General features: G+C 51.4%; 1 protein-coding gene across 1 annotated transcript in view; it reads left to right on the top strand.

Annotated features, from left to right (window-relative positions):
* Positions 1-16297, top strand: part of Slc6a11 (solute carrier family 6 member 11) — a 128623-nt gene extending 112326 nt beyond the window's left edge. The window contains exons 9-14 of the mRNA XM_046425574.2: positions 1860-1972; positions 3898-4035; positions 8722-8824; positions 9927-10027; positions 10993-11163; positions 13981-16297. Coding sequence (XP_046281530.1) covers positions 1860-1972; positions 3898-4035; positions 8722-8824; positions 9927-10027; positions 10993-11163; positions 13981-14133 — 779 coding nt within the window. The 3' untranslated portion in view covers positions 14134-16297. The remainder of the gene's footprint in view (positions 1-1859; positions 1973-3897; positions 4036-8721; positions 8825-9926; positions 10028-10992; positions 11164-13980) is intronic.
* The last annotated feature ends 2877 nt before the right edge of the window (positions 16298-19174 follow it).

The raw sequence follows: 19174 nt of genomic DNA, 5'->3' as shown, positions 1-19174 counted from the left end.
ACCGACTTACAGAGTGCATTCAAGGCAACGCTGGAGCAGCCCTTTCATCTCAGATCCCGAAAAGGAAACTTGGATCAAAGCTTTAACACCTAGCCACAATTTTATTTTTCCACTATCAAAGCCACAGAAATCCATTCTCAATGTTGAGGAATGTGGGAGCTCTGCGCCCATCAGTCCTTGAGGGAACTTGAGTAAGGGTGACTTCAAGCCAACCTCACAGTGACCAGGAAAATGTCCAACAAAAGATGCACAGTGAGGGCTTAATGGTGCTTAGTTGGGGCTGGGGTGGTGTCTCAGTGGTAGAGTGCTTGCCTAGCATGCATGAGGCACTGGGTTCGATCCTCGGCACCACATAAAAACAAACTAATGTATCCACCTAAAACTAAAGATACATAAACAAATAAATATTTTTTAAATGATGCTTAATTATTCCTGGGGATGTAGCATGGTGATACAATGTGTGCTTCATGTGCACAAGGCCCAGGCTTTCATCCCCAGCACCAATAAATAATAATAAGAAATTAAATAACACACACATGAGCATGTATGTGTGTGTGTGTGTCTAACACGAAAAGCAATGTAGAGAAGAGAGAGGAGACTAATGTAGAAATGCTGAATATCATCTGTCATAAAGTAGAAATTATCCAAATAAATTATTTATTTATTTCTATCCATGGAAAGAAAAAGGAGAAAACGAAAAAGAAATTTAAAAAAAAAAAAAAACTCTGTTGTATAGACAACAGCTCTGTTAAAGAATATGGAAGGAAGAAACCTGGGAAAGCTGAGTAATAAAGGTTTAAATAAGAAAACAAGGGCTTAACAGCATTTTTAAAAGGTATAAGTATAAAAATAACCACTGGAACACAATCTTCCTGAATGCAAAAAAAAAAAAAAAATTATAGATGGAAACAACACTTAAGTCATTGAAAAAATGTAACAAATACTAAAAAAATGTAATAAGAAAAATGACTCAAAATGGGAAGTTAAGGTCAAACATATCAATCATATCAATAAACGTGAGTAGGCTTGACTTACCTATTAAAAGGAAAAGATCTTTGACTTGACTCACAAACCTAGATCCAAGTCTGTCCTGCACAGGAGAGTCAAACCTCAAGCAAAGTTGATTCACAAAGGCTGAACCTAAAGGGCTGGACAGCAGGAGCAAAGCTCAGGTCACAGTAGGATCCACGCCCAAGGGTGTTAAGCACTACCAAGAAAAACACTTTATGTTCCAGTTTACAACACACAATGTAGTATATGCACCAAACAACACAGCGTAGCACAAGGCAGAAACTGCAGGAGGTGCAAGGAGACTTCATAGAAACAGAGAAAGCTCACCATACTAAGCACATTTATCATTAGAGAGGAAAGAATGAAAATAAACTGACTTCCCCGCTCAAAACAACACAAAAACAAACGAGCAAAGTAAAGCACAAAAAAATGCACAAGAAAGCAAATAGTCGAAAGAAAAGCAGAAATTAGTGAAATAGGAATAGAATTAAAATCCTGGTTTAAAAAAAAAAATAGACAAGTCACCATTAAATCAAGGAAAAAAGGGAGGGGGCAGGCATGGTGACCCACACCTATAATTCCAGCAGCTTGGGAGGCTGAAGCTGGAGGATCACAAGTTCGAGGCCAGCCTCAGCAACTTAGCAAAGCCCTAAGCAACTCAGCAAGACCCTGTCTCTAAATAAAATATTAAAAAGGGCTGGGGATGTGGCGCAGTGGTCGAGTGTCCCAGAATTCAAACCCTGATACCAGAAAGAAAAAAAAAAAGAAAGAAAATTGGGCACCAGCCTAGTACCAACCACACAGGACTGACTCCACCAGCAGCTCTCTCTCTCTCTCTTTCTTCCCAGGTCCCGGCCTGGCCTTCATCGCCTATCCAAAGGCTGTCACCATGATGCCTCTCTCCCCGCTGTGGGCCACCCTGTTCTTCATGATGCTCATCTTTCTGGGCCTGGACAGCCAGGTAAGCAGCCCAGAGGGAGAGGGGCCGGGGAGGCCAGGGGCTCTTTTTTTATTTATTTTTATTTATTGGGACCAGGAATTGAACTCAGGTACTCGACCCCTGAGCCACATCCCAGCCCTATTTTGTATTTTATTTAGAGACAGGGTGTCTCACCGAGTTATCTAGCACCTCGCTTTTTGCTGAGGCTGGCTTTGAACTTGGGATCCTCCTGCCTCAGCCTCCCAAGCCACTGGGGTTACAGGCGTGCACCACTGCGCCCTGTGGCCAGGCACTCTTCCTAGGAGCGACCTTTGGTCCCAGCCACCACCCCTCCTGGTAACACAGAGTCCCATGCATCCCAACCAAATATCCAAGGACCCCAGAGCACAGGAAGGCACCTTTTCCTTCCTCCCTCGGTGTTGGGGTCGCCATGACACAGCCTGGGTGGCCACTTGGTTCTCTTGGCATGTGGGAGCTGTTCTGGGTGGGAGGCTATACAGGCAAGATGCCCCGTTTTAACAAGATGGCATAGCCCCCCCCCCCCCGAGCCTCCTGCCCAGCCAAGCCTGTGCAGGACAGTGCCCAGGATGGCCCAGCAGATACTGCCCCCACCGTACCTCTGTACAAGTCACTTAGCATGGTCAGTGTAGGCGTCTGTCAACCCAGCCAAGCTCAATTCTCCCCCTGAGCCGTTCCTCCTCGGAAACTGCTAAGCAGGGCTTCAGGAGCCCGGGTGCTTGGGCTGATAATCTTCTCATTGTTGCGGGCAGAAGCCTCTGAGGGATCAGGGATCAGCGCTGGCACATGACAGGACAGGCTGCCTGGCGGAGGAGGCGGGGTTGGAGCCGCTTGCCGTGTGCCTGGGCTGTGTTCTCAGTTCACTGTCACAACCACCATGTGGGCCAGGGACCCCTTTTGTTGCCCACCCACTATACAAAAGAAACCAAGGCCCAGAGATGCCAGGTCACCGACTGGAACGTACGCCCAGGTCTGTGCCTTAGCTGCACACTCCCATGTCTCTTCCTCTCCTTCTTTGCTTAAACCCTCTTCCTTGAATCCCCTCCCTCCCGGGACCCTGGAGAAAGGGTGAGCAATGCCAGCCCTTGCTCTGGAGGCAGAGCCTGGGCTTTGGAATCGGGCAGGGCTGGATTGGAGTCCCAGTGCCAGGACTCTCAACCAGCTGTGTGGCTTTTGGATAATCACTTTACCTCTCTGTGCTTCCTCCCCTTGGTCTGCACAGTAAGGACGGAAATATCTTTCCTAAGAAGGTAGAAATGAATCATAAAGGATTTAAGACCAAGAAGTCGCTCCAAGGAAGGGGTCGGTCAACATGGTGTCCATCAGAAAAAATTTTTTAAGTTCTTCTCCAGAAAAGGGGTCAGGCAGGAGATCTGCCCTCAGTTCTCTGAGAACCTGGGAGCAGGGGTGGGTATGGTGTTGGGATATTGAGTCTGGGTATTGACCAGGCAAGGAGTTGGCCTGCCTGATTGTGCCCAACACTTGGGATTCAGATGCTTAAATTCAGCCATCAATGCCTGGACAGTTTGGCCCAGAGATGGCAGAAACACAGGAGCTGGGTGTTGTCCTCCAACCAGCAGAGGGGCACTCGCCCACCAGAGCCAGAGGCCAGGGAACTCGCACAGCCCTGGAGATCACAGAGCCTGCCTCCAGGACAGTGACAGAGGGAGAGACCCCTGCCTTGCCCCAAGGGCCAGGACTCAGTCTCATTTAACTCATTTAACTCCAGGAAAGGGGCCAGCCATAGACCCGTGACAAGACTCTGCATGCTGAGTGACCTTGGGCAGGTTCCCTCCCCTCTCTGAGCAACTTTGCCCTTGTGTGTTAAGTGGACACGCCAGGTCCCTATTAGTGCTGGGGTAGCCGACCCCCAGGAACAGGCTTTTTCTTGGGTTTCACACCATCACATCTCCCCCCACCCCATCCAGTTTGTGTGCGTGGAAAGCCTGGTGACCGCCGTGGTGGACATGTACCCCAAGGTCTTCCGGAGGGGCTATCGTCGGGAGCTGCTCATCCTGGCCCTGTCGGTCATCTCCTATTTTCTGGGCCTCGTGATGCTAACAGAGGTGAGTGGCACGCGTGGCCGCGTGCAAACGCCAAGTGCCTGGGCTTTGGGGCAGGCACGTCTGACGTCACGTCCCTCCTCTGGCCCTGTCTGGCTGCCGGAGCCTGGGCCGGGCTAGTACCTTCTCTGCCTCTCAGTTTCTCCTCTTCCCAACGGGTCGAGGTGAGAACGGAAGGCAGGTTCCTGTCGGGTCGTTGCCACAGGGTCTGGCATAAGCCGCGCTTGGCTGACAGTAGCTGCTATTGCCAACAGAGAGGGGTAAAGCCCCAAGGGGACCCTTGGGCTTCGCCAGTACTTAAGAGCGTGGGGATGCCTGGGTCGTGGCTATGAGTAAACTGGTTGCCTTTCCTGGGTCTCCCGTTCAAAGCAGGCTATTCTAGGGGGGCTTCTGAGAATAGGCATCAGTGATATTTGGGACCTCCGGGCACTCTGTTCCAGCCTCGGTTTTGTCCGTGGCCCCGTCTTAGCCAGCTTTTTCATTGCTGTGACCAGAGTACCCCACAAGTCCAACTCTGAGGAGGCCTCCGTCCATAGATGGCCGACTCCCGTGGGCCTGGGTGAGGCAGATGATCATGGTGGAAAGGTGTGGTGGAGGAGAACAGCTCAGCTTGTGGCCGGGTCAGGAAGCAGAGAGAGACGGAGAAAGGGGGCTTCAGGGCAGATGCACCCTTCCAGGGCACGTCCCCAGTGACCCTACCTCCTCCAGCCACACCCACCTCCTACAGTTACCCCCCAGTCAGTCCATTCAGACTGGGGTGGACTGCTGAGGCCACGGCTCTCGTGATCCAATCATTTGAACCCCTGAAGAGTCCTGCATTCACAGGAGCTTTGGGGGACACCTCACGTCCAAACCAGCACAGTCCCTAGTGTTGCTCTGGCCAGGCCAGCAGGTGATTAAGGGGGGGTTCTCCACGGCCCCCCAAAGACGGTCTTGAGAAACCACACTTCTCCCCGCTCCTGCAGCCATCCTGGCAGACACGTTCTAAAGTGCCTCGGAAGGGTGCAATTTGGTGTCTCTCTCCCCACATGCACAAAGGTAATTCATTTGAAAAAAGAAAAAAAGAGCTCGCTGAGAGAAAAAGGTTTTGTAAGAAAGAAAGAAGGGAACTCGGCATCAGTCAAAGCAGCTGATGTGACGCTGGGGTCAGCCTAGAAAGCCAAGCCTGTGAGCGGGTTGACTCCTCCTTGGTGAACCTCCTGTCTTCCACCTCCAGCTCACAGGCCACCTCCTCCTGGGGACACCACTGCTTCTGCCCTTCTTCTCTGACACAGCCCCCACCCTCCAGCAGATCGCTCCTGCTCAGACCAGCCTCCCTCCCACCTTGGGTCCTTAGGTCCATCCCGTGTCCTAATCCGCCCTTCACCCACCTCCCCGACCAGACCCGTGGGTCCGTGAGAACCAGAGCTGGCATCGTCCAGCTTTGTGGCCCCAGAACCAGCTCAGGCCTGGCCCCAAGCCGAGGGTGCTCAGTGGCATTATTCCAGGCTCTATTATTGCTGCTTCTCGCCATCGTCAGCTTCGTGAGCCTGACAATCAGCACCTGAGCAAGTGAGGGGACAGGGTGGCGCGGCATTTCCTGGTCCCTCTCACCTCTCCCCACACAGGGCACCCCGGGCGCTGCAGTTAGCAGAGCCTCATTAAGCACCGATTAATTACACAGAGCAGAGTCTTTTGTCGCATGCAAATGCGGGGGTTAACCCGATGCCTTGAAGAGGCCAACAGGGAGAGGGTTACCAGAAGAGCCAGCGCTGGCACGGGTGTCCCTGTCTTGGAGCGCTGCCCACCCCCAGCTGCCCCCAGTTCGCAGAGCCTCTCCCCTGCCTTGGGTCTGCCCACGGGGTGCCTCAGGACCTCCAGGGACCATCAGAAAACCCGCAGTGTAGCCAGCTGCAGTGCAGGCGCCCTGGCTTCACACGCCAACCTTCGGCCTCTGCAGGGACATATCTGTGGGCCACTGCACCAGGGAATTTCTTTAAATTGCCAAACGGACCGTGTCCGCCTCCGCCTTCATGGTAATTGCTGGCCGGATCTTCTCCCTCATTTATATACATTAAAAGCTCAGCTCCAGGCCAGCGATCTGTCATCCTCTCAGGCAGTGTGGTGAGTGGGTAAGGCTCTGAGCCCTGCAGCCAGACCGCCCCTCCGAGAGCCGGCTGATGACCTGCGGGAGGGATTCTCACCTCTCTGTGCCTGAGTTTCCCCCAGTAATCACTGGGGATAACCATAGTCCCTATCTTGTAAGCACATGGGGACAGTCAGACAAGTGGATTAAGACCCAGGATGCAACTGGGCCTACAGTGGCACACACCTGTCATCCCAGCAACTCAGGAGGCTGAGGCAAGAGGATTGCAAGTTCGAGGCCAGCCTCAGCCACTTAGCAAGGTCCTAAGCAACTTAGCAAGACCCTGTCTCTAAATAAAAAAATGAAAAGGGCTGGGAATGTGGCTCAGTGGTTACATACCCCAGGGTTCAATCCGTAGTACCAAAAGATAAATTTAAAAAAGAGAGAGAAAGAGAGGAAGGAAGGAAGGAAAGAAAGGGAACAGCCAGGTACTGATGTGCATGACAGGAACGTGTTCTGAGAAGCCTGTCCTCAGGCAACTACTTTGTTGTATGGAGCATGACTACAATGTCACCAGGCAGTAGTCTTAGGAGACTGTCATTTATGCAGTTCATTAAGAAACATCATCAGGAGCTGGGGTGGTAGCTGTGGTAGAGCGCTTGCCTAGCATGTGTGAGGCACTGGGTTCGATCCTCAGCACCACATAAAAATCAATGAAAAAAATAAAGGCCGTCTGTCCATCCACAACTATAAAAAAAAAAAAATCATCAGTTGAGGCATGGCTGTATTTGACAAATGCTTCATAAAAGGTTTCCTTGATCTCTTTGGTGGTTTTGTTTTGATTTTGTTTTGCTACTAGGAAAGGAACCCAGGAGCGCTTCCCCACTGAGCCATATCCCCAGCCCTCTTTATGTTTTATTTTGAGACAGGATCTCCCTAAGTTGCTGAGGGCCTCGCCAAGTTGCTGAGGCTGGCTCTGAACTCACCATCCTCCTTCCTCAGCCTCCTGAGCCACTGGGAACCTTGTTCTGTTTTTCACAGATAATGTGCATGGAAGGAGAGCAGTTAGGAAGGGGACCTTAAGTTGGGACTGAGAAAGCCAAACCCACTGCAAGCCTCAGACCTACCTCAGACCTGCCTCATCTGCACTGTAGCAGTCACAGACAGGAAACCACAGATCAGATATGGCCCAGAGGGTTGTTTTGTGTCGCCCCTAACACATTTCTTTAAAACATGAAGAAGTCGGGCTGGGGTTGTAGCTCGGTGGAAGAGCACCTGCCTAGCATGTGTGAGCACTGGGTTCAAGTCTCAGCACCACATATAATAAATAAAATAAAGGTCCATCGACAACTAAAAAATATTTCAAAAAAACATGAAGACATTACCAACAAGAGAAAAAATTTCCTTGAATATCTGGCGTTCTGGCATCTCCTAAAAAATCCACAGATCTGGGGTCGCACCTACACACCCCCTCCCCAACAGTCATCACCCAGAGCTGTGTGGCCAAAGGGGCTATGTCTCTCCGGTTAGCCATGCTCCCCACCACTCCCCTATGACCATCCTCCCATAGACTTTCAATCATCTCTAGATGATGTATCACACCTACTACAATGTCAGTACTGGGAAAGTAGTTGTTATTTAGGGAATAATGTCTGTCCGTGTTCAGTACAGATGTAGGGATTTTTTTAAAAATTTTTTCCAATTACCTGTGGATGCTGATCCTGTGGATGCAGAGGGCCAGCTATATATTACAGAGGCAGCACATTCATCCCCTTCATCCCACAAAGATTGACTGTGCACCTACTGGGTGCCACCCTCTAGGCCAGAAACTGGGGCAGAGTTTAGGACAAGCCAGAGCCCTTGTCCCACAGACCCACACTCTGTATGATTCCGCGTGCATTTATCAGGGACCTACTGTGCACCACGCCCCGTCCAAGGGCTGGAGGCAAAAGGAGGACCCGTGTGGGGGGCCAGGCCAGCAGGAGTGAAAGCTCACAGAGCAGCCAGTGCTTTTTATTTTATGACCGTGAATCCCTAACACATGCTCTGGAGGCCCAAAGAAAGAATGAGGTTAAGAGGGTTTTTTTAGAGGAGGTTGCATTTGATCTGAGCTTCAAAGGAACTTGACAGGTGAAAGACTTGCTCTGTCCAAGAGGGAGTATGTTGAAGAAGGGAGGAGGACAAGTCCCAGCCCTGACTTAGGGAGCCGCAGGGTGATTTTAAACTATAGAGTGACACCGGTGGAAAGGTCCCTCAGAGAGCTGGTACACAAAAGCATTGCAGAGGGTGAGGCTGGAGTCAGGGAGGCTTTTCAGGAGGCTGTTAGCACCATCCGGGGAGTTGTGCTGAGTTTGTCCAACCTTGACTCTGATATTCCGTTTCATTTTTTTGGCCCTCGGGCAGATGACAAAGGAGGGGCTGAGGCAAGATAACCCCCCCACACACAGTCCCAGCAACCCCCAGAGGACGGGGCTTTGGGGACATCCAGGTGCAGTGTTCAGGGACAAGCCGAATCCCTACCAGTGGTAGCCGCAGAGCTGCAGAGCAGAGGGGCCCGCCCAGAGGCCAGCTGACTGACCCTGCTCTCTCACGTGTCTGTCTGGCATCTGTCCCCACACCTGCAGGGAGGCATGTACATCTTCCAGCTGTTTGACTCCTATGCGGCCAGCGGGATGTGCCTTCTCTTCGTGGCCATCTTTGAGTGTGTCTGCATCGGCTGGGTGTATGGTGAGTCGACGGGCACCTGCGCACACTCGGGCTGCCAGTCTCGGCCCCGGTCCTGGCTGGGCTCGGGTCTCCATGGTGGTCCTTGTCTGTGTGGGCCTCTTCCCCTTTTCTCTTCTGGGACCCCTTGGCCCCTTCCCACTGTGGGGGAGACCTTCCTGCTTCTACATACCTGCAGCACAGGGAGGGGCTCAGGGCCCAGGCACTGTGACCTCAGGCCAGTTCTTCACTGAGCCTCAGTTTCCCCCTCCATGAAATGGAGCAGCCAAGGCCCTCGGTGACACCTGCCTCTGGTCCTTCCGTTCTCCAAACCAAACCCAAGTGCAGGCTGCCAGGCTCAGGGTCAGGTGGAGTGTGGCTGGGAACAGCCACCTCTGCTCAGGGTCCGTCAGCTTCCGCCCTCTGCCCATGCAGGTCAGCCCCCCTCGCCATACCTGGCCTCTCCAGAGGGCTCACCTTCCTAACCTTTCTCCAGAATCTCCTTGCTGTTCTCTGGACCTGGCTGCCCAGGTCAGGAGAGCCCCCCTCCATCAGCCATCCAGAGTCCCTCCTGCCCACAGCTTATTCCAGACCGCGCCCACTGTGTCAGTCACCTTGGCATCACCGTAACACAGCACCTGAGACAGGCTCCTTGTGAAGTGAGAGCTAAGTTCATGTTGGCTCCGGGGTTCAGGAGATTCACGTTCAAGGCCAGGCGGCCCCATTGGTGAGGGCCACACAGTGTCGGGAATATGTGTCAAGGCCTCTCAATCCAGGAAGCAGAGAAAGAGAGATCAGGCAAGGTCCCGCAGTTCCTTTGGGAACCCCCCAGTGACCTATGGGCCTTCCATAGGCCCCACCTCCTACAGGTCCATCCCCGCTCCCAATAGCACCGCCCTAGGAATCCAGCCTTTATATAGGTAACTTTGGGGGACATAAGACATCCAAATCCTAGCGCTTTTTGCTAGGTGTTAAGTATTCAGTAAGGTCCCTGCTGCAATTTCTCTGTCTCAGGGTCAGACAGAGTATTGTCTTTGGGGCAAGCACTTCTCCCAAGCAAGCAAACAGACACCTAACCTCTGCTGACTTTTGTACTTGGCGGGCTCATCTGCTTTATTCTGGACAGGAAGCAACCGGTTCTATGATAACATTGAAGACATGATTGGCTACCGGCCACTGTCGCTCATCAAATGGTGCTGGAAGATCGTGACCCCTGGGATCTGCGCGGTAAGAGCCCCACCTGCAGCCCCTCCAGTTACCCACCTACTGGGTTTCCCACTTTTCCACGTTGTAGCCCTTCAGCCTAGCAGAGGCTGGTACTGAGAAGGCTCATGACCCCTTTCGTCCAAGCCACCTGACACCCTGGGGAGCTGGGGTCACAGGGCCAGGCTCTGGGCATGGCAAGGCAGGGCCCAGCTCTGCCACCAAATCGGGTGGATGTCCAGGAGCAAGTCTCCTCCTCCTCAGTGCTCTAGGTTCACCTAGGTGCTGGAATCTGCTCCTTGGGGATGGAGGATCATGTGAGTGAGAAGGTGTTGCCTTTTCATTAACAAAGAGGGTGACAGAGGTGGGGAGAACTGGGGCTTGTGCTCTTCCCTAAGACCAGACCACAGAAGGGCTTCAACGAGAGCATTTTTATTTAATTTTTAAAAAGCAAAAACAAAAAAAAAAGCAGCCAGGCAGCTCGGGAGGCTGAGGCAGGAGGGTCGCAAGTTTCAAGCCAACTTGCCTCAGCCACTTAGGTCTTGCTGAGTTGCTCAGGGTCTTGCTATCTCTAAATAAAATATAAAAAAGGGGCTGGGGATGTGGCTCAGTGGTTGAGGACCCCTGGGTTCCGTCCCTGGTACAAAAAAAAAAAAAAAAAAAAAAAAAACAGACTCATCACTGAAAGTCTGAAGAGCATCTTTGAAACTTGAAGAAGTAGATAGGAAAAAATTAAAATTCCTAACTGGACAGAGGCTAGGGAAGAGACTCCTGGGAATGGGTAGGGAGCGCCTCAGCCCTGGTGACACCTCAGGATCCCTGGGAGTCTGGTACCCAGGGTCCCATTCCCTGTATGAAAGATGACTGTGGGGAGGGTCTCCAGGTCCTTCTGCCCCACAGTCACTGTGGACATAGGCAAGGGGACCTAGATCTATCTTGGGTAAGCGGGGCTGAAGACCCTCCCCGGGGACCTCTCTGTCTCTCTGCAGGGCATCTTCATCTTCTTCCTGGTCAAGTACAAGCCCCTGAAGTACAACAACGTCTACACCTACCCTGCCTGGGGCTACGGCATCGGCTGGCTCATGGCCTTGTCCTCCATGCTCTGCATCCCGCTGTGGATCTTCATCAAGCTGTGGAAGACAGAGGGCACGCTGCCCGAGGTGAGACGGCTCCGGAGCAGGGTCAGGAGGGCGCCCACGGGGGCAGAGAGGGACACAGGGAGGGCTGGTGAGCAGGAGCAGATCCCGGCCCGTCTTCAGGTCTGAGCTTCCTCCTCTGGATCACAGGCATGATGGAACCTGTCCCTACCTGTCACACAGGGAAGCCATGGCACACGTTCATCATTTTCATCATTCCAGTTGTGTTGAGCATGTCTCTGTGAGGCCCCGGGGGCGGGGGAGCCAGCTGTGAACTCAGCCTCAGTTTCCCCATCTGTCAAGTGGAATAACAGCAGCTCCTAATGGATAGAGCTGATGAGGATGCTGGAAGTCCACACAGGGAAAGCACAGGACCAGGACCCAGATCGGGAGTAGCCAAGTGTTAGTGTTCAGTCTTCTGTTCATTCTATTCATCTAGCATTTGGGGACACCTATTCTGTGTCACCCCCTTACTGGGCTCTCTACCTGCTGCATCTTTTGCACTCCTCAGAGCAAACCAAGGCCCTGCCGTTAACAGGTGAAGGAGATGGAGGCTCGGAGAAGTGGAGTCACTTCCTAAGATCCCACAGCCCAAAGTTAGCAGAGCAATTTTTAAAAACAGCTTAAAGTACATATCGCAGAATTCATTCGTTTCAGATACACAGATAAATACACACTGTCCTATGTAGTTTACAAATACTAAGCCATTTAATCCTGTGAGATGCAGATGCTTATCACCTGTATACAGATGAGAAAACTAGCACACAAAGAAGTAAAACAAGTTTTTCCAGTGGGTGCACACCTGTCATCCCAGCAGCTCCGGAGGCTGATGCAGGAGGATCACAAGTTCAAAGCCAGCCTCAGAAACTTAGCAAGGTCCTAAGCAACTCAGTGAGACCCTGTCTCTAAGTAAAATACAAAAAAGGGTTGGGGATGTGGCTCAGTTGTTGAGTGTCCCTAGGTTCAATCTCTCGTAAAAAAAAAAAAAAAAAAAAAAAAATGAAAGAAGAAAGAAAGCAACTTTGCAAAGAGACACAGCCTCTGAAAAATGCAGCCGGAACTAAAGTCTGTGTTCCTGAGCTTTGCTGCCTCAGCTTCTTTGACTGAACTGACCGTGCTCCATTTCAGGGCCCCATTTCTGCCCGATGGCCACATCACACAGGGATGGCAGAAGTTGACTCTTGTCTCCTAGCTCAAGGATAGAGGGAGACAGCAGTAGGAAGTGTGTGTGCAGAAGCAAGTTCCAGCTCAAAGTCAATGTCACCTAATTCACCTGCTCACAGAGGGCCCTGGGCACACAGCCAAAAAGAGCAAGCCAGTAAGGAAGGTCCCTATGAAACCTGCTCATGCCCAGAGCAAGTCAGGCTCCTCATTGCTTGTAAGGAATGTGGGTGGAAGGCAATTGGTTAATACTGATCTGAGACCAAACACTTCCAGAAGGGAGCTGCCCTCGTGGCTTTAAAAGTTCACCCACTGGACGCCCGCACATTGAGTGAACTTTCAGATGACCTCTGGATGTTCAGAAATGTTCGGTGCTTTCTGCTAGATCCCCAGAGATTTTTTTTCTCAGCCCCTGGGTGTTAGAAAAGAGGGAGGGAGAGTACAGGCTACTTTCCTGAGCTTCCTCCATCTCCCTAAACTTACACCCCTTCTGACCCAACCTGGACAACGTGACTTGTGAAACAGCCAAGTCTCTGAAGGCGGTCAAACCCAGCTTCCAGGCCTCACAAACTTCTGCCCGCAGACAGGAAGAATCTGGAGGGAAAGTGGGGACAACAGGACCTGCCTTGGAGAACTGCCCTGAGGGAAAATCATACTCATAGAAGTAATGTGTCAGTACTGTGGCTGGTCACCTCATCTCAGCCTCATGACAGTGCTAGACAGCCGGTGCCCTTATTTTACAGATGAGGAAACCGAGGCACGGACAGCTTAAGTTTCTTGCCCTCGTGCCGTGGTGGAACTGGGACCCAGACCCAGGCTCCTGGGTCAGAGCCTGAGCTCTAAACCCTAATCTAGGTCAAGAGCCTGACACAGTGTCTGACACACAGGAGGCACCTATTAATCAGCCCCAGTGCATCAGCCTGACGCTCCTATGTGGACACTGTAGGTTTAGTTTCTCAGGCCTGGCAGGGTCTGAAAGAGAAGAACTTGAAGGAGTTACCTCCTCAATTCTTTGCAGCCCCCCGCCCACTCAGGAAAGCGTTTCTGATTGGAAAGGGCCTCCCAAATCCTGGCCTCGTGTCTTTTCCTCGGGGAACCTGGGAAGTCCTGATGAAGTTGATGTGGGGGCCCATTCTGAGAGGCAAGAGGTGGGGGATGACAGCCATCCAACTGTGTCCAGCCGGCAGGGCCGTGAGCATTGGCATTCGTGATCACGATTAGTGATCTGCATTTGAGCAAGGCCCCAGGAGCACATTACACACCCGTGCATTGCCCTGTGTGCTGACAGGGTGAGGACATCCCTTTTGTGGGACAGGTGCCCATCCATCTGGGAGTCCTTGTGTCAACAGCCCTTCCAGGAAGGGACTGTTAACCCATTTCATAGATGAGGAAAAGGTAGCTCACAGAGGTTAAGTGCAGAGGCTGAGCGGCGATTCAAACCGCAGCTTCTAGGTCCCCTCCCGTGGGTCCTGATCGTAGCTCTCAAGTCCTGATCACCTCTCACAGGCCACGCAGTAGGCCACGGTCTTCTGCACATGCCATCATTGCTCCTTACCTAAGGCCAGGGGTAGGGAAGACCCACAGAAGCCAACACACCATTCAGGTCAGATCAGTATGGCAGAGGCTGAAGCCCAGACCCCCGCAGCCCCTCTCAGACTGTTCTCCTCTCCAATCGTCTAGAAATTCCGGAAGTTGACAGTCCCCAGCGCCGATCTGAAAATGCGGGGCAAGCTTGGGGCAGGCCCACGGACGGTGATGGTTAATGACTGTGACGCCAAGCTCAAGGGTGACGGCACCATCGCCGCCATCACAGAAAAGGAGACGCACTTCTGAGCCACCTCCCGCCACCTCAATGCTTCTCTTTTCTTCTCTTCCCTCCCGTGTGTTTAAAAAAAAAAAAAAAAAAAAAGAATACCTGAGACACATACTTCTCCTAATGCTAGGGGCTTGCTCGTTTTGCACAGGATGTATTAACAAGTTAACTTCCAGCTGGCCACCGTACCCTCTGGTTTAAAGCCAGAGCCCCCTGCCTCGCCCTCTCCCAGTGACCATGGAAGTATCCACCACAAGATAATACTGTACAGTGACTAGCACACCCTTCTTGCCCTCGGGTGGTTTTAATTAGTGTTTTCTAGGGATTAATGTATCATATTGTGAAACTTTTATACTTGGGCCTGTGGGCAGGTGGGATGGGGAGTGAGGCCTGGCCTCCTCTGTTGGCCTTTGAACCCACCGGTCCACATCTGCACTTGTCCCTGACCGTCGGCAGCCGCCCCTCCTCCGTGCCCCCAGGGAGTGTTTTACTCTGAGCCTTCCCTTGGCCATGGACATGGGGTCTGCAGACTCAAGGTCACGTGGCAGAGAAGGACTCCTGATTTGTAGGACCCCCCCCCCTGCCCTGATCTCTTGGGCACTACCTTCCCTTCTCTGGGCTTCAGTGTCCCCATTTCCCCAGCTGGCGGGGAGGGAGCTAGAGTGGGTGACCTCTTTGCCTCACTGCCTTGCAGAGCTGCCACTGATATCAGCTTCTCCTGAAGACCCACGGGCCACCTCTGCCCTCCCTGCCGGACCCCCATTCCCACCTGCTTCTTTACAATCGGATGTATCATGGGACAATGTGGTGGCCATGTGTGTTTTCCCCAAAACTCTGTTTGATCTCATCCCTGTTCCTAGAGACGGGCGGGGCTCCCTCCCATCTGGGCCTCCCCGTCTCCAGGCCCTCTGCTCTCCCCCTGAGTTCTGTCCCTCCATCCCAAGCAGGGCTGTCTGGACTGGCCATGGGGACTGGTCTCCGGGGTCAGGAGGCAGCATTTTTTTCTCCTTGCAGCTGCCCCAGCCAAGATCTGCAGCCTCCCAGTGAGGCCCGGAGCCAGGTTTCAATCTGAGCCCCTCTGTGTGCCCAGGGCCACTTCTTCTCCTTCTTGCTGCCCCTGTGCTCACCCTCTTGACTGTGCTGGAGGATCTTGTGTGGCGGCTTCTTCCACACACTTTATTCGGGGGCCATCCCATCTGCCCTCTGTCTTCATTCCTGCTAAAGAGGAGAATCAGCCATTCCTACTGGCTGTTCCTCTGTGTGATCCTGGGGTCTTCAGGGGAGGCTGGTACTGCACCCTCCCAGCCTGGCTTCTGGCCTTCCTGGCTGGTACCCCCCTTCCCTGTTCATCGGCTGCTGGAGGTCGGGAAGGTGAATTCTTTTTCCTTTCCAAACTGAAGCTGCATTTTCCTACAGGGGACCCATGTGTTGGATTCACCCCCAAAGTTTCCAAACTGCTAGGTTCTCTGCTCTGACCAGCCCCCATCTAAAACTGGAAATTTGCTCAGAGGGATGCCCAGCTCCCACTCTGGGCAGGTTGGGGCACCTTGTTCTGGAGCCTCCTCTTGGGCACACAGCTCAGGCCTGCCCATTCATTGGTGGAAAGTCCAGTGTCCTCCTCATGGGAAAGCCAGTGTCACCCTGAGCTGTCTGGCCCAGTGGACCCGGGAAGATGGCCTGTGTGTGTTGGTCCCCAGCTGCTGTCCTCCCAGCAGTCAGGGAGGGGGCTTCCCAATGCTGCTACTGTGTCCTCCACCACCAACTCCCTCACGGACCGACCGATAGATCTCTGAGGTCTCGTCTTTACGGACACACACGTGGTACATCTGGCACTTAACACTTGACACTTAACACTACTCATCGGGCAGGGTGGAGGGAGGCTGTGGGAGTGGGAGTTTTTATTTCTTTTTTTTTTTCTTTTTTTTTTTTTTTTGTAATTTCCTACTAGTGTGTTTGAGTAACTTTAGGGGGGTGGGGCGGGCAGCGTGGGGGTGGGGGGAACACATCATTGTGATGACATTTTTGATATTCATTAGAAACAATACATCCTTTCTGAGATATTTACAGTATTATTAAAAAATGTAAAAGGTTGTACTGTTTTGCATAATGAACGTTTTTACTGGGGATCCAAAGGGCACAAGACTGCTTACTCATTTTTAAAAATTAAAGAAGTGAACTACCACATTCTTGTTCCCGGCAGGGTGATATTCTTTGAGTTTTTCTTGTTGTTGCTTTGTTGTTGTTGTTGTTGTTGTTGAGGGGATCGTTGTTTTACTCCCATGATATGCCTGCCAAACCATCTTGGTTCCATGTTTGGAGTTTATGGTCAGCATTGCCAATTGGAAACAACTGGAGCTGCCATTTCTTTCCGTTCACTGTTGATGTGGCACAGTGTGGCCATTTGGTAGCCACAGGTTTTCCTCCATTTGCCCACACGAGCTTGTAGGTGGCTGGTAAAGCTCTGTATCCACACTGGCTATATCCTGAAGGAACAGTTCCCAAGATCCAACAATGTTTCTAATATTGCTTAGAACTTAGACGAAAATCTCTAAATTTCTGTCTGACATTTCCAAACGTCCGCTCAAGACCACAGAGCACGTCTTGTCCTGCCAGTCCACAGTACAATCAACTCATCTCACAGTGTCTGCTCATTGCTATCCCTCAATTTTTTTTTTCTTCCAGTCCTGATCTCAGTGTTTACTTGTTTACCCTGTTGTGGTCTCTCACGTCTCTGAGGTGGTGATACCGGCTCACAGAGAAAGCATCCCACTGATGACATACACAGAGGGTCCCTGAGGACCTCGTAATTTCTTAGAGCTACAGGGATTGGTACAATCATCTGTTCCCTGCCACCTTCCCTCCCTGTGTCTGAAACACACATGTATGGGCAGCAAGACAAGAAGAGATTGAATCACAGAAATGTGGGTCTGTCTCCTTTCCAGGAAACCTGATTGGTAGATCTTGAGTCTACAGAATTGGTAACATGAGAAATTAATTTACACCTCACATCTAAACCATAACAAGTTCTGCTGACTGAGGGCAGGAGATGGATGTTTCAGCTCAAGCTGAGAGAACAAGTTCACCCATTCTCCACCTTTCTCTTCTACCTGGGCCTTTCACAGAACAGATGTTGCCTGCCACCCACATTGGCAAGGGCCATCTTTTTTACTTGGTTCAAAGATGCAAATGAGCATCCCTTCAAGAATCACCCTTGCAGACACACCCAGAGGCAATGTTTTACTAGCTATCTGGGCATCCCTTAGCCCAGTCAAGTTGGTGTCGAACGACCGTCACACACCACTTTGGGGAGCCTCTGAGTGCCACCCCAACTATCACTAGGGATGGATCATCAAGGCCATGGAAAAGCTACAGATGGTGGTGAAGGCCTTGCAAGAAGCCCTGAGGGTCTTTAGCAGCTTCAAAATACTTTGGTCCTGCAGGGTACCTCATGAAGCCTCCATAATTTCTCAGAAATGATAGAAGTCCACCGGAACTTGCTGAGAGGGACAAGGGGATATATGAGACCAGCGAGAGGCATTGAGGACAGAAGGTACCACCAGAGCCCCTGGAGACCTGAAAGATGTCACAAGGTCCTGGGAAGCCAGTAGAATCATGTAGCCATCAGTGAGTGATGGAAGTGTTTGGGGGTTATGAGGGCTGAGGGACAGGAGTTGAAAGGGGCTGTTGAAAGAAAGGGAGAATCACTGGGGAGTTTTTAGGAGCTGTGGGGGGCCTTCAGGGTCCTTAGTCACTATTGAAAGTCATTACAGCCCCCCCCCTCTCTCTCTCTCCCCCCCCCCCCAGTTAGAGGGTAGAGAGAGGGGACAGAAAACTGTAGCATCAAAGAAGAATCAATTATTGATCAATTAAAGGATGATTTACCTGGGACAAAGCCAGGCATTTCCCATAAGCCTCAAAACAACCTCAACTGTGGTTTGTTCCCATTTTAAAGTAGCATAAAACAACTCGGAGAGACAGGAGGGGGAGGAGCTCTTTGAAGCCAGGCAATTCAGTTTTTTTCCTTTATTTATTTTTTATTTTCTTTCATACCAGGCTTGGCCCCAGCGGCTGTGGCAGGGAATGGTCAACCCAGAGCCTCTCCTAATCCTTGCCTTCCCGCCCAGAGTCCTGGGCACAGACGGACAGGTTGCAGAAGACTGGCCACCAGGTGGCGCAATTGCTAAACCCAGACTGGTGAGGTCCAAATGGAAACAAGGACCCTCCCAAGAGACAAAGGGTGCAGAGGTCCCACCTGGGTGCCCCAGTGAGGGACAGAAGGCTGCCTTTGACAAAAGGGTGTAAATCATTCTCATAAAGCCCTGCCCCTACCCCAACAGCCAGACACACCTGGGTTCAGTTCTGAACTCTACCTCCTGGCTGTTTGACCTTGGGCCAATGACTTTACCTCTCTGGTTTCAGTTTCCTCATCTATACAAATGGACAGAATCAGCCTGTTTTGGTCAGCTTTTTTGCAGTGATGACCAAAAGACCTGATAAGAACAATTTGGAAGGAGGAAAAATATATTTGGGGGCTCAGGGTTTCAGAGGTCTCAGTTCATAGACAATTTTTTTTTAAGAGAGAGAATTTTAATATTTATATTTTAGTTTTCGGCAGACACAACATCTTTGTTTGTATGTGGTGCTGAGGATCGAACCCAGGCCGCACGCATGCCAGGCGAGCGAGCTACCGCTTGAGCCACATCCCCAGCCCCAGTTTGCTGACAGTATGCACCCAAGTGTCTGACACATAAGAAGAATGGGATCTCACTAAGTTGCTCAATCCTCACTAAATTGCTGAGGCTGGCCTTGAACCTGTGATCCTCCTCCCTTAGCCTCCTGAGCCACTGGGATGACAGGTGTGCACCCGGCTTTTACTAATTATTTTTTAAATGAAGAATATTGATTTTTATCTTCAAAAAAAACAAAATCAATGAAGCTGTTTTTAAAAATCCTCTCTCTCGGCCACCGAGAGGTTGGTCCCAAGTGAAGACTCTGAGGGGAAGGAAAAATGATTCTCTTAGGGTTAAAAGAAAGTGGTGAGCAGGCGTGGGCAAGAGCAAA

The sequence above is a fragment of the Marmota monax genome, unplaced genomic scaffold (genome assembly GCF_021218885.2).
Source record: "Marmota monax isolate L192 unplaced genomic scaffold, Marmota_monax_Labrador192_F-V1.1 WCK01_AAM20220418_F8-fsc00028, whole genome shotgun sequence".
Taxonomy (NCBI): domain Eukaryota; kingdom Metazoa; phylum Chordata; class Mammalia; order Rodentia; family Sciuridae; genus Marmota; species Marmota monax.
The sequence above is the reverse complement of the archived record's forward strand: the minus strand, read 5'-3'. Positions and strand labels throughout refer to the sequence as shown.